At 54.3% G+C, this 13,717-nt stretch overlaps 1 protein-coding gene across 1 annotated transcript in view; it reads left to right on the top strand.

Moving 5' to 3' along the window:
* Positions 1–3: 3 nt before the first annotated feature.
* LOC135013295 (ataxin-3-like) overlaps positions 4–13,717 on the top strand; it is a gene marked incomplete at its 5' end in the record, with an annotated part of 35,115 nt that continues 21,401 nt past the window's right edge. The window contains 3 exons of the mRNA XM_063952624.1: positions 4–155; positions 307–373; positions 1,852–1,939. Of these exons, the coding sequence (XP_063808694.1) occupies positions 4–155; positions 307–373; positions 1,852–1,939 (307 nt within the window). The remainder of the gene's footprint in view (positions 156–306; positions 374–1,851; positions 1,940–13,717) is intronic.

The following is a 13,717-nucleotide window of genomic DNA, read 5'->3' as shown; positions in this document are numbered from 1 at the left end:
ACAGATGACCCTCTGGGGCTTCACCCCGCAGATGATGATGATTGTGTCCCCACTGTGTTCCCTGTACAGGTTATAAGTGACGCGTTGAGAGTGTGGGGGTTAGAGCTGATTCTATTCAACAGTCCGGAGTATCAGACCCTCGGCATAGACCCTATGTAAGATCTGTGTGTTGTACTGTGGCGTTCTTGTTATATATAGTGACGGTTTAGTTGAGCAAGTGACCTGGTATTAAGGTGACTGTGAAGAATCCAGAAAGATTAGGATGATTGTGATAAAATGTCAGATTTGTTTTCTTTTTATTTCCAGAAATGAGCGCGCCTTTATCTGTAATTATAAGGAGCACTGGTTTACAGTGAGGAAGCTGGGAAAACAGGTACGTTACTGTCTGAGCAATCATTACATAGAACAAGTGTTATCATGTGATGTCAGCACTTAGAGTGTGGTGAAATGTTTCATCTTACTGGACAAAGAAAAAGGGGAAACCCCATGTCCTGTTCTCATTCTATTGGTGGTACTAGGAGCAGGCCCTGGGGTTCCACGTTCTGCAGTGTTTCCGGCTTTATAAAATGTCATTATGTCTCTATTTTCTGCAAAACCTTTATGTTCCGTGCGTGTCTTAAGCTCCACGTCGTCTTAGTGGAGGAATGTGGTCCTCTGTGAAGCAGTCATGTGGGAACAACACGTGAAGGCAACGTTTCAGAACACACTTAGGGGTCAATCCAATTAAGTGCGAGTCTGCATATTACCAGTGGAGCTTACAATCTATTTTCCCTACCACATGTACACGCACACACATTCACACTAGGGTTAATTTTGTCGCGAGCCAATTAACCTACCAGTATATGTTTGGACTGTGGGAGGAAAGCGGAGGCAAGCACGTGGAGAATATACAAACTCCACACAGTTGGGGCCATGGTGGGAATGGAACCCATGACCTCAGAGCTGTGCGGCAAAGAGGCTAACCACTACACCATCCGAATACGACTCGCAGACAAGGATTTGCAGATCCAATTAGAAATGCTTTTTCATGGTACTCAGGGTGTGTGTGGGATTGGGGGGGGGGGGTTGCTTTCTGGATCTCAGGGAAGTGACAATTAGTGGGCATAAGGATAGCGCTAGACGTCTTCAGAAGGTGTCCAATAACTGATTTGTGCATTTTTTTTAAACAGTAAAAGGAATGTAAAAATGATTACGAGTTTTGTTTAATTACAAAGGAATGAATAGAAAATGCAATAAAAATAAAATAAAAAAAAGAGTAAAAGGTGCTTTTTGGGCGATTTTTAAGGAAAAAAGAAAATGTTAAATAAAAATAAATGATCCGATGCAGTTATTTTTTTTGTTCAAATAAATGCTTTCATTCAATTTTTGGTGTATGATCTAATGAAAAAGTTAGTCCTAGGGGGGAGGTTAGCAAGAGGTTCTGGAGCAGGTCCGACATTTTTACATTTAAATAATGATTTTCCTTTACTTTTCACACCGTCAGGAGTGCACATGAAAAAATGTGAATTTCCTCTGATAGAAGCAATGTGAGTTTGGAATTGGATTGCAAATGCAGCTCACACCTAATTGGATTGACTCGAAAGTGTTCTTTCTTCATGGTGGCGTAACATGTTATAGCATGCTGGTTAAAATATACATTTGTACCGTCTGAAACAAGACCCTGAGCGTTGCTTTTATCTGGATTTATCTATGCTTCCTGTATGTCAGGGCTTATTTATACATTGGCAGATGTTGCATCAAAGTTAATGAATTAAAAATGTAGGAACATGAGGAGTGAGATTTGTTATGTGATATTGATATATTTGTTTGTCCACCCCCTCCGTCCCCCCACATTCCGTATAACTTTTGCAGTGGTTCAACTTGAATTCCCTGCTAACAGGCCCGGAGCTGATCTCGGACACCTACCTCGCACTCTTCCTGGCTCAGCTGCAACAGGAAGGTATTTTTATGTCTCATGGTTTGTTTGTTTTTAATACAATTTTCACTATCCGTATGGTCTTTTTCTTCTTCTTAACCATTTGGGGGGGCAGGCAGGCAGGCACATTATCTCCAAGCAGTATAGAGTAAAACCTAAGCCATTATATTAATTACATGACTAGAGGATGCATGCATCTAGAAAGGATATGCTATGTGGCCAAGCTAAACGTTAAGCGGGGTACACAGGTATTCCACAGGGAATAACATCAGGGTGTAGAGTTGGATCTTGATCCGAGGCACCAACAGGCTAAAGCTTTGACTGTTCCCAGAATGCACTGCACCACCTCCTCTATAACCCCACCCCCAGGCACTGGAGCCCTGTTTGTAAGTTGGTGCCTGCAGTGCAGGTCACTAACAGGTAGGGCTGCGCTAGGCAGCCCTGAAAAGAGCTTTTTAAGAAGACTACAAGGGCTGCAGCACTGTTTATGTCAGTCTGCCATACTGTGCTGCGGCTCCAACACCTCCCCAGCAGCGCTGCATACTCCCGCAGCCGGGTTCCCGGGTGCTTGCAGCGGAGGCGCACCGGTAATCAGGCACACCACCGCTGACGCTCTCCAGGATCGCGTAGCTGCACATCAGGGAGGAGGTAAGAGGGTCCCCCAGGTGGGACCCGCCGGTTAATTGCGGTCCCAGGAGACGGATCGTGCCACTAGCGTGGACACTGTACTGAACAGGGACCCCACTATATCCACCAGGGCAAGGGGAGCACAGGTCGGATTTACTAAAGTACGTTTAATATAGCCTCCACAGTACCCGGTGGTGAGGACCGGCAGATGGGATAAGGCGCTGACCTGTAGCCCCGCCCCCAGCTCCGGGCGCCATCTACTGCTGGTGTTCCTGCCCTGGAGCTGCATTTCACTCTCCCTCACTCCCTGAAGAGATTTTGGCGCCATCGCATAGCTGGGCTGATCTCCAGGACTGCAGGGCTCTGTCTCCTCTGTAATGCCGCCTGCATCATCAGTGCTGTACATTTACAGACCGATACGATGTGGTATATTTCCTGTGTTTTTCAGTCCCCTTATACCGCTTAAATCCTCTGTTCTGTGTCCTGTATTTCCTGTCACATTACATAGAGGATTATTTGCAGGTTTTGTGTTTGTCCTGCTATATTGTACTGTTACGCCCTAAGGCTACATTCCTTATAATGTCTGCTACACAGGGCGGGAAATCCGCGGACACTTCTGCATCCTGCAGTGCTGGCACCACAGATTTACCTGAGGGAGAAGTTTTAGCTGCTGGTTAAGGGGCACCCAGTCAACCTGCAGCACCTGTGGCTAATCAGGACCCACCTTGGGCAGCGTTCTCAAGTATGCTGACTACACTTGTGATACTACTTACGCCTCCTGTGGGACCTCATGTGCCATTACAGCCACATATTGTCCCCATAGTTAATCCGCCCTGGGTGGATGCACTGTCTACCCAATTACAACAATTAAATCAATCTTTGGTTAGGCAAAAGGTTTAACCCACGCCCCTCTGGGGCCAAGGGGTCATCTAAAAGGGCCATTTCTTCCTCACAATCCACTAATATTTCGGATAATTCCTCCGATGAGGATGGAGAATATACTGATCCGTCAGACACTGATACAGCTGCTTCTGATGAGGAGTCTACAATGCAGGTTGATGTTCCTGACCTAGTGGAGGCTATTAAGCTAATTCTTCAAATAGATGATGAGATCGAGCCCACTTCTGCGTCTAAGAAACCTGGTAAGTTCAAACGTCAGGAGGTTGCTAAAGTAGTCTTACCACATTCTGACCATTTAATTGACATACGTCAGGAATCCTGGTCATCTCCAGGAAAGATGTTTTCCCTGTCTAAAAGATGCTAGCTCGTTATCCTATCCCTGCGGAGTTGAGTAACAAGTGGGGAAAATCCACCGCCGGTGGACTCTCATGTTGCCCGTCTTGTGGTGTCCTCTACTCTGTCTGTCACCACTGTCACCTCACTGAAGGAACTGACAGATAAACGTGTGGAGGGATGCCTGAAGTCTAGTTACACTCTAACCAGTGCTGTACATAGACCCACTATGGCTGCCTATTGGGCGGCAAAAGGAATTGAAGCATGGGTTCAGGCAATTGAGGATGAGCTGCCTCAGGATTTTTCGGACACTGCCAGACAATATCTGTCGTATATTACCACAGCCTCCCACTAGATTGAGGAGGCGGCCTCTGACGTAGGTGTTATGGCGGCCAAGGCGTCTACTATGTCTATCCTGGCTCGTCGTATTATGTGGTTAAGGTCCTGAAAGGTGGACCTGGACTCTAAGAAGACCTTGGAGGTGCTCCCTTTTAAGGGAGACATCCTATTTGGGGAGGATCTGAACAAGATTGTGACTGACTTAGCGTCTGCTAAGACTGCCTTTCTCCCAAGTACTAATCCTTCTGCTCCGAAGGGTAAGAGTACCACTGTTCGTTCCTTTCGACCTCCAGGGAAAGCAAAAGGTCAGGCGTACCCGAGACAGGCTCGTGCTTCCAAAACCACTAAGCCCAAAACAAAACAATCCTGGGCTGCCTGTCAGCCTGCTTCCAAACAAGACAAGCCTGCTGCATGACGGGGCGGGCCTTCCCCTGGGGGATCCCATGGTGGGAGGCCAACTTCTGCAGTTCGCCCAGGTCTGGTTAAAGACCACTTCGGACGCCTGGGTGCGGGAAGTTGTCTCTCAAGGGTACGCAATCTCTTTCAAGAAACGTTCCCCTCGCCAGTTCTGCTCAACGGTTATCCCTTCGGATCCGTTGAAAGCGCAAGCTCTACACTTGGTTGTGCAATCCCTCCTGGACACAGGAGTGGTAGTGCTGGTACCTCTGACCCAGAGAGGCAGGGGATACTATTCGACCCTGTTTCTCGTTCCGAAGCCAAATGGGTCCTTCCGGCTGATACTCAACCTCAAATCGTTGTACAAATTTGTGAGAGTGTCCAAATTCCATATGGAAACTCTAAACTCTATTGTACTGGCTATGGAACCCGAGAACTACATGGTATCCCTGGACATACAGGATGCTTACCTGCATATACCTATTGCCATTTCACATCAGCAATATCTGCGGTTTGCTATTGGCAACCTACATTATCAGTTCCAGGCTCTGCCATTTGGATTGGCCACGGCCCCTCGGATCTTCACCAAGGTCATGGCGGTGATGACGTCCCTTCTCCGCCATCAGGGAATCAGGATCCTGCCGTATCTGGACGACTTGCTGATCCTGGCGAACTCCCAAGAGGTTTTCTTTGTCATCTGGAACTGACGGTCCAATTCCTACAAGCCCACAGGTGGCTCATCAACTTGAAAAAGTCCTTGCTGGTCCCTGCTCGGAGCATGGTGCACCTGGGGGCACTGTTGGACGCACTCAACCAAAGGTTGTTTCGGTCTCCAGAGAAAGTCCTGAAACTTCAGGACAGGATCAGATACTGCCTGTCTCGCCCCAGAGTGTCGATACACTCTGCAATGCAAGTACTAGGCATCATGGTGTCTGCTTTCAACATGGTAGAGTATGCTCAATTTCATTCTCTTTCTCTTCAGAGGTTAATCCTTTCCAAGTGGGACGGCCTGCCTCACCGGATCAGATCTGAAATGATCTCCTTGACTTCAGAGGTTCATGTGTCAATGAGCTGGTGGCTACAAGACAAACAGTTGAGCTGGGGCCATCCCTTCTGGATCCCCAACTGGGTCCTGCTGACGAAGGACGCCAGTCTGTGAGTGTGGGGCGCGGTGTTGGAGCAACACTGTCTCCAGGGTCGGTGGACCAGGGAGGAATCTCTCCTCCCGATAAACATTCTGGAATTGCGAGCTGTGTTCAATGCATTGACACTAGCCTTGCCTCTGTACTTGTACAGGCCTGTTCTGTACCAACCAGACAACGCCACCACAGTGGCATACATAAATCAATATGGCACTCGAAGCCGCATGGCAATGACGGAAGTGTCAAAAATCCTTGGTTGGGCAGAATGCCATCTGCCAGCGATATCGGCAGTGTTCATTCCGGGAGTCCTCAACTGGGAAGCGGATTTCCTCAGTCATCAGGATGTGCACGCCGGAGAGTGGAGTCTTCATCAGGAAGTCTTTCAACTTCTAGTGGGGCCTACCAGATGTAGATCTGATGGCGTCTCGACTCAATCACAAAGTTACGGTCTTAGGATCAAGGACAAGGGATCCTCAAGCAGCATTCTCCTGCCCAGGGTTCTACAGAAGTTTGAGCAAGAAGGAGGAATACTACTTCTAGTTGCTCCAGCGTAGCCCAGACTGCATTGGTCCTCAGACCTGCAGGGTCTCTCGATAGAGCGTCCTCTTCTACTTCCTCAACGCCCAGACCTCCTCGTTCAGGGCCCTTTTGTCTACCCGGACCTGAACAGACTGGCTTTGACGGCGTGGCTCTTGAAGCTTCCCTCCCAAGAGCCAAAGGATTTTCCGAGGCGGTTATCCAAACTATGTTGAAGGCCCACAAACCGGCTTCGGCACGGATTTACTATAGGGTCTGGAATTCTTACTTCACCTGGTGTGCTGCTAAGAATTACGATGCTTCCAAGTTTAGTACTTCCATACTTTTGGCTTTTTTGCAACAAGGTCTGGACTTAGGACTTTGTCTGCCCTCCCTCAAGGTTCACATATCTGCCTTGTCGGTGTGGTTTCAGCGGAAAATTGTCTATTCCTGACGTTCATACATTCACTCAGGGCGTATTGCGAATTCAACCTCCCCATGTCCCTCCTGTGGCTCCATAGGATTTGTCTGTCCTGAAACCCCTATAGAGTCTCCATTTGAACCTCTTAAGACGGTGGACCTTAAGTGGCCCACTGCCAAGGTCCTTTTTTTTTTTTTTTTTTTTGCTTGCTATTGCCTCTGTTAGAAGGGTTTTGGACTTGGGCGCATTGTCCTGCCGTCCACCCTTTCTGATATTTCATCGTGATCGGGCGGTTCTTAGGATTTGCCTAACGTGGTGTCATCTTTTCACCTTAACCAAGAGATTGTGGTTCCGGCCTTTATCTCTTCTGACTTGTCCTCCAAAGAGCGGTCTTTGGATGTGGTGTGGCCTCTCCGTATATATGTGGAAGAGACTGCCTCTATCAGGAGGTCCGATTCTCTTTCTGTACTTTTTGGTTTTCAAACATGGCTGGCCTGCTAATAAGCAAACCTTGGCCAGATGGATTAGAATGGTGACTGCACATGCTTATGTACAGGCTGGCCTTCCAGCTCCTGCTGCGATCAAGGCCCATTCTACTCGGTCTGTTGGACCTTCTTGAGCGACCCACCATGGCGCGTCCACAGAACAATTGTGCAAGGCGGCTACGTGGTCCTCAATGAACATGTTCATTAGGTTCTATGCCTTTGATACTTCCGCCTCCCAGGATGCTTCATTTGGACACCGGTTTCTTGTACCCGCTACAGTGCGTCCCCTCCTATGAGGAACTGCTTTAGGACATCCCCGATGTGATTTCCTGTGGAATCCCAGTGTACCCCGCTGCAGAAAAGGAGATTTATGGTAAGAACTTACCTTTGTTAAATCTCTTTCTGCAAGGTACACTGGGCTCCACAGGGCGCCCACCCTGATGCACTTAGCTTCTTTGGATTTATATGGCATTAGCCGCTAGTACCTTCTCCTGTCGTGAGAATGTGGTTCTATGTGACTAACATCTGCCGTCTCTTTTACCTGCTCCTGCATTGGACTGGTTAACAAAACTGAGCTCCAGTGCCTGGAGGCGGGGTTATAGAGGAGGCGGTACAATGCATCCTGGGAACACTCAAAGCTTTATCCTGTTGGTGCCTCGGATCAAGATCCAACTCTACACCCTGATGTTATTCCCTGTGGAATCCAGTGTACCTTGCAGAAAGAGCTTTAACCATGGTAAGTCTACCATAAATCTCCTTTTTGCGATCACTCAGGTAAACGTTGAGTGCTATGTACCCAGCTTGACCTCCTGTGTTCCCCGTACACACTCTGCTAGGTCTTTTATGGGATGGGGAGGTCGGGCAGATACATTTAAACTGCACATAAGATGCAACCTCCCAATCCCGGCCATTGCAGGAGCATTATAAGGCGTTTATTGGCTAGCGCTCCAGTAACAGTACAGCATACATACCTATGCAGTCATTGGCCCGTTCACCCAAGACCAGGAAAGATACCTCAATCCCGACTAGATATGTCTGTGATATGTTTGCCAGCCGGCTACATGCGCCAGTCCAGAACTACGAGATAACTTGGTCACCTTGGAGAAAGTGAGCATCTTCTAAGGGCAAGGCATGCCACAGGACTACCCCCCCCCCCTCCCCCTCCTAAATAAATAAATGGTTCACTGCGTGCCAGATAATTTTTTTTACACATAAGGGGGCATATTTACTACTTTATCGGTTTTGAGACCTCATAGTTAGAATTTCCTATCGCCACCATCTATGCCAATACGAAATTAACATTCCACCTAATGTACTGAAAATCTCATTCAGGGAAAGGGGCTTCAATTCAGACCGTCCCTGCGATGTGTAAGGAAGTGAAATGATTGGAGCCAGGGCCGTTCTGCGCCTCCGTGGCCTACTGACCACACGTGCGCCAGATATTGCCTGGAGGGGGTTCCGGAGGATTTATGCAGAATGTAGGCTACAGAGGCTAACGCCGTACTTAGTGGGTAATTCCAAGTTGATCGCAGCAGGAAATTTTTTAGCAGTTGGGCAAAACCATGCGCAGTGCAGGGGGGGCAGATATAACATGTGCAGAGAGAGTTAGATTTGGGTGGGTTAGTTTATTTCTGTGCAGGGTAAATACTGGCTGCTTTATTTTTACACTGCTAATTAGATTGCAGATTGAACTCACCCCACCCAAATCTAACTCCCTCTGCACATGTTATATCTGCCCCCCCTGCAGTGCACATGGTTTTGCCCAACTGCTAAAAATATTCCTGCTGCGATCAACTTGGAATTACCCCCTTAGTGGGGCGGGGCTGGTGTAGTGTAACAGTGACTGGCAGGTGGGTGGCTGGGGATGTGGGGCGGGGCTGGTGTAGTGTAACAGTGACTGGCAGGTGGGTGGCTGGGGACGTGGGGCGAGGCTGGTGTAGTGTAACAGTGACTGGCAGGTGGGTGGCTGGGGATGTGGGGCGGGGCTGGTGTAGTGTAACAGTGACTGGCAGGCGGGTGGCTGGGGACGTGGGGCGGGGCTGGTGTAGCGTAACAGTGACTGGCAGGTGGGTGGCTGGGGACGTGGGGCGGGGCTGGTGTAGTGTAACAGTGACTGGCAGGTGGGTGGCTGGGGACGTGGGGCGGGGCTGGTGTAGCGTAACAATGACTGGTAGATGGGTGGCTGGGGACGTGGGGCGAGGCTGGTGTAGCGTAACAGTGACTGGTAGATGGGTGGCTGGGGACGTGGGGCGGGGCTGGTGTAGTGTAACAGTGACTGGCAGGTGGGTGGCTGGGGACGTGGGGCGAGGCTGGTGTAGCGTAACAGTGACTGGCAGGTGGGTGGCTGGGGACGTGGGGCGGGGCTGGTGTAGTGTAACAGTGACTGGCAGGTGGGTGGCTGGGGATGTGGGGCGAGGCTGGTGTAGCGTAACAGTGACTGGCAGGTGGGTGGCTGGGGACGTGGGGCGAGGCTGGTGTAGTGTAACAGTGACTGGCAGGTGGGTGGCTGGGGATGTGGGGCGGGGCTGGTGTAGTGTAACAGTGACTGGCAGGTGGGTGGCTGGGGATGTGGGGCGGGGCTGGTGTAGTGTAACAGTGACTGGCAGGCGGGTGGCTGGGAACGTGGGGCGGGGCTGGTGTAGTGTAACAATGACTGGCAGGTGGGTGGCTGGGGACGTGGGGCGGGGCTGGTGTAGTGTAACAGTGACTGGCAGGCGGGTGGCTGGGGACGTGGGGCGGGGCTGGTGTAGCGTAACAGTGACTGGCAGGTGGGTGGCTGGGGGCGTGGGGCGAGGCTGGTGTAGTGTAACAGTGACTGGCAGGTGGGTGGCTGGGGACGTGGGGCGGGGCTGGTGTAGCGTAACAGTGACTGGTAGATGGGTGGCTGGGGATGTGGGGCGAGGCTGGTGTAGTGTAACAGTGACTGGCAGGTGGGTGGCTGGGGATGTGGGGCGAGGCTGGTGTAGTGTAACAGTGACTGGCAGGTGGGTGGCTGGGGATGTGGGGCGAGGCTGGTGTAGTGTAACAGTGACTGGTAGATGGGTGGCTGGGGACGTGGGGCGGGGCTGGTGTAGTGTAACAGTGACTGGCAGGCGGGTGGCTGGGGATGTGGGGCGAGGCTGGTGTAGTGTAGCAGTGACTGGCAGGCGGGTGGCTGGGGATGTGGGGCGAGGCTGGTGTAGTGTAGCAGTGACTGGTAGGTGGGTGGCTGGGGACGTGGGGCGGGGCTGGTGTAGTGTAACAGTGACTGGCAGGCGGGTGGCTGGGGATGTGGGGCGGGGCTGGTGTAGTGTAACAGTGACTGGCAGGCGGGTGGCTGGGGACGTGGGGCGGGGCTGGTGTAGTGTAACAGTGACTGGCAGGCGGGTGGCTGGGGATGTGGGGCGGGGCTGGTGTAGTGTAACAGTGACTGGCAGGCGGGTGGCTGGGGACGTGGGGCGGGGCTGGTGTAGTGTAACAGTGACTGGCAGGCGGGTGGCTGGGGACGTGGGGCGGGGCTGGTGTAGTGTAACAGTGACTGGCAGGCGGGTGGCTGGGGGTGTGGGGCGGGGCTGGTGTAGTGTAACAGTGACTGGCAGGTGGGTGGCTGGGGACGTGGGGCGGGGCTGGTGTAGTGTAACAGTGACTGGCAGGTGGGTGGCTGGGGACGTGGGGCGGGGCTGGTGTAGTGTAACAGTGACTGGCAGGTGGGTGGCTGGGGATGTGGGGCGGGGCTGGTGTAGCGTAACAGTGACTGGCAGGTGGGTGGCTGGGGACGTGGGGCGGGGCTGGTGTAGTGTAACAGTGACTGGCAGGTGGGTGGCTGGGGACGTGGGGCGGGGCTGGTGTAGTGTAATAGTGACTGGCAGGCGGGTGGCTGGGGACGTGGGGCGGGGCTGGTGTAGTGTAACAGTGACTGGTAGATGGGTGGCTGGGGACGTGGGGCGGGGCTGGTGTAGTGTAACAGTGACTGGCAGGCGGGTGGCTGGGGATGTGGGGCGAGGCTGGTGTAGTGTAGCAGTGACTGGCAGGCGGGTGGCTGGGGACGTGGGGCGGGGCTGGTGTAGTGTAACAGTGACTGGCAGGTGGGTGGCTGGGGATTTGGGGCGGGGCTGGTGTAGTGTAGCAGTGACTGGCAGGCGGGTGGCTGGGGACGTGGGGCGGGGCTGGTGTAGTGTAACAGTGACTGGTAGATGGGTGGCTGGGGACGTGGGGCGGGGCTGGTGTAGCGTAACAGTGACTGGCAGGCGGGTGGCTGGGGACGTGGGGCGGGGCTGGTGTAGTGTAACAGTGACTGGCAGGTGGGTGGCTGGGGACGTGGGGCGAGGCTGGTGTAGTGTAACAGTGACTGGTAGATGGGTGGCTGGGGACGTGGGGCGGGGCTGGTGTAGCGTAACAGTGACTGGCAGGCGGGTGGCTGGGGACGTGGGGCGGGGCTGGTGTAGTGTAACAGTGACTGGTAGATGGGTGGCTGGGGATTTGGGGCGGGGCTGGTGTAGTGTAACAGTGACTGGCAGGCGGGTGGCTGGGGACGTGGGGCGAGGCTGGTGTAGTGTAACAGTGACTGGCAGGTGGGTGGCTGGGGACGTGGGGCGGGGCTGGTGTAGCGTAGTAGGGAACTGGCAGGTGGGTGGCTGGGGATGTGGGGCGGGGCTGGTGTAGTGTAACAGTGACTGGTAGATGGGTGGCTGGGGACGTGGGGCGGGGCTGGTGTAGTGTAACAGTGACTGGCAGGTGGGTGGCTGGGGACGTGGGGCGGGGCTGGTGTAGTGTAACAGTGACTGGCAGGCGGGTGGCTGGGGACGTGGGGCGAGGCTGGTGTAGCGTAACAGTGACTGGCAGGTGGGTGGCTGGGGATTTGGGGCGGGGCTGGTGTAGTGTAGCAGTGACTGGCAGGCGGGTGGCTGGGGACGTGGGGCGGGGCTGGTGTAGTGTAACAGTGACTGGTAGATGGGTGGCTGGGGACGTGGGGCGGGGCTGGTGTAGCGTAACAGTGACTGGCAGGCGGGTGGCTGGGGACGTGGGGCGGGGCTGGTGTAGTGTAACAGTGACTGGCAGGTGGGTGGCTGGGGACGTGGGGCGAGGCTGGTGTAGTGTAACAGTGACTGGCAGGTGGGTGGCTGGGGACGTGGGGCGGGGCTGGTGTAGTGTAACAGTGACTGGTAGATGGGTGGCTGGGGATTTGGGGCGGGGCTGGTGTAGTGTAACAGTGACTGGCAGGCGGGTGGCTGGGGATGTGGGGCGAGGCTGGTGTAGTGTAACAGTGACTGGCAGGTGGGTGGCTGGGGACGTGGGGCGAGGCTGGTGTAGTGTAACAGTGACTGGCAGGTGGGTGGCTGGGGACGTGGGGCGAGGCTGGTGTAGTGTAACAGTGACTGGCAGGTGGGTGGCTGGGGACGTGGGGCGGGGCTGGTGTAGTGTAACAGTGACTGGCAGGCGGGTGGCTGGGGATGTGGGGCGAGGCTGGTGTAGTGTAACAGTGACTGGCAGGTGGGTGGCTGGGGACGTGGGGCGGGGCTGGTGTAGCGTAGTAGGGAACTGGCAGGTGGGTGGCTGGGGATGTGGGGCGGGGCTGGTGTAGTGTAACAGTGACTGGTAGATGGGTGGCTGGGGACGTGGGGCGGGGCTGGTGTAGTGTAACAGTGACTGGCAGGCGGGTGGCTGGGGACGTGGGGCGAGGCTGGTGTAGCGTAACAGTGACTGGCAGGTGGGTGGCTGGGGATGTGGGGCGGGGCTGGTGTAGTGTAGCAGTGACTGGTAGATGGGTGGCTGGGGATGTGGGGCGGGGCTGGTGTAGCGTAACAGTGACTGGCAGGCGGGTGGCTGGGGATGTGGGGCGGGGCTGGTGTAGTGTAACAGTGACTGGCAGGCGGGTGGCTGGGGGCGGGGCTGGTGTAGTGTAACAGTGACTGGCAGGTGGGTGGCTGGGGATGTGGGGCGGGGCTGGTGTAGTGTAATAGTGACTGGCAGGTGGGTGGCTGGGGACGTGGGGCGGGGCTGGTGTAGTGTAATAGTGACTGGCAGGTGGGTGGCTGGGGACGTGGGGCGGGGCTGGTGTAGTGTAATAGTGACTGGCAGGTGGGTGGCTGGGGACGTGGGGCGGGGCTGGTGTAGTGTAGCAGTGACTGGCAGGCGGGTGGCTGGGGGCGGGGCTGGTGTAGTGTAACAGTGACTGGCAGGTGGGTGGCTGGGGATGTGGGGCGGGGCTGGTGTAGTGTAATAGTGACTGGCAGGTGGGTGGCTGGGGATGTGGGGCGAGGCTGGTGTAGTGTAACAGTGACTGGCAGGCGGGTGGCTGGGGACGTGGGGCGGGGCTGGTGTAGTGTAACAGTGACTGGCAGGTGGGTGGCTGGGGACGTGGGGCGGGGCTGGTGTAGTGTAGCAGTGACTGGCAGGTGGGTGGCTGGGGATGTGGGGCGGGGCTGGTGTAGTGTAACAGTGACTGGCAGGTGGGTGGCTGGGGACGTGGGGCGGGGCTGGTTTAGCGTAACAGTGACTGGCAGGTGGGTGGCTGGGGACGTGGGGCGAGGCTGGTGTAGCGTAACAGTGACTGGCAGGTGGGTGGCTGGGGACGTGGGGCGGGGCTGGTGTAGCGTAACAGTGACTGGCAGGTGGGTGGCTGGGGACGTGGGGCGGGGCTGGTGTAGTGTAGCAGTGACTGGCA

The sequence above is a fragment of the Pseudophryne corroboree genome, unplaced genomic scaffold (genome assembly GCF_028390025.1).
Source record: "Pseudophryne corroboree isolate aPseCor3 unplaced genomic scaffold, aPseCor3.hap2 scaffold_2696, whole genome shotgun sequence".
NCBI lineage: Eukaryota > Metazoa > Chordata > Amphibia > Anura > Myobatrachidae > Pseudophryne > Pseudophryne corroboree.
This window is presented reverse-complemented; position numbering and strand designations above follow the sequence as displayed.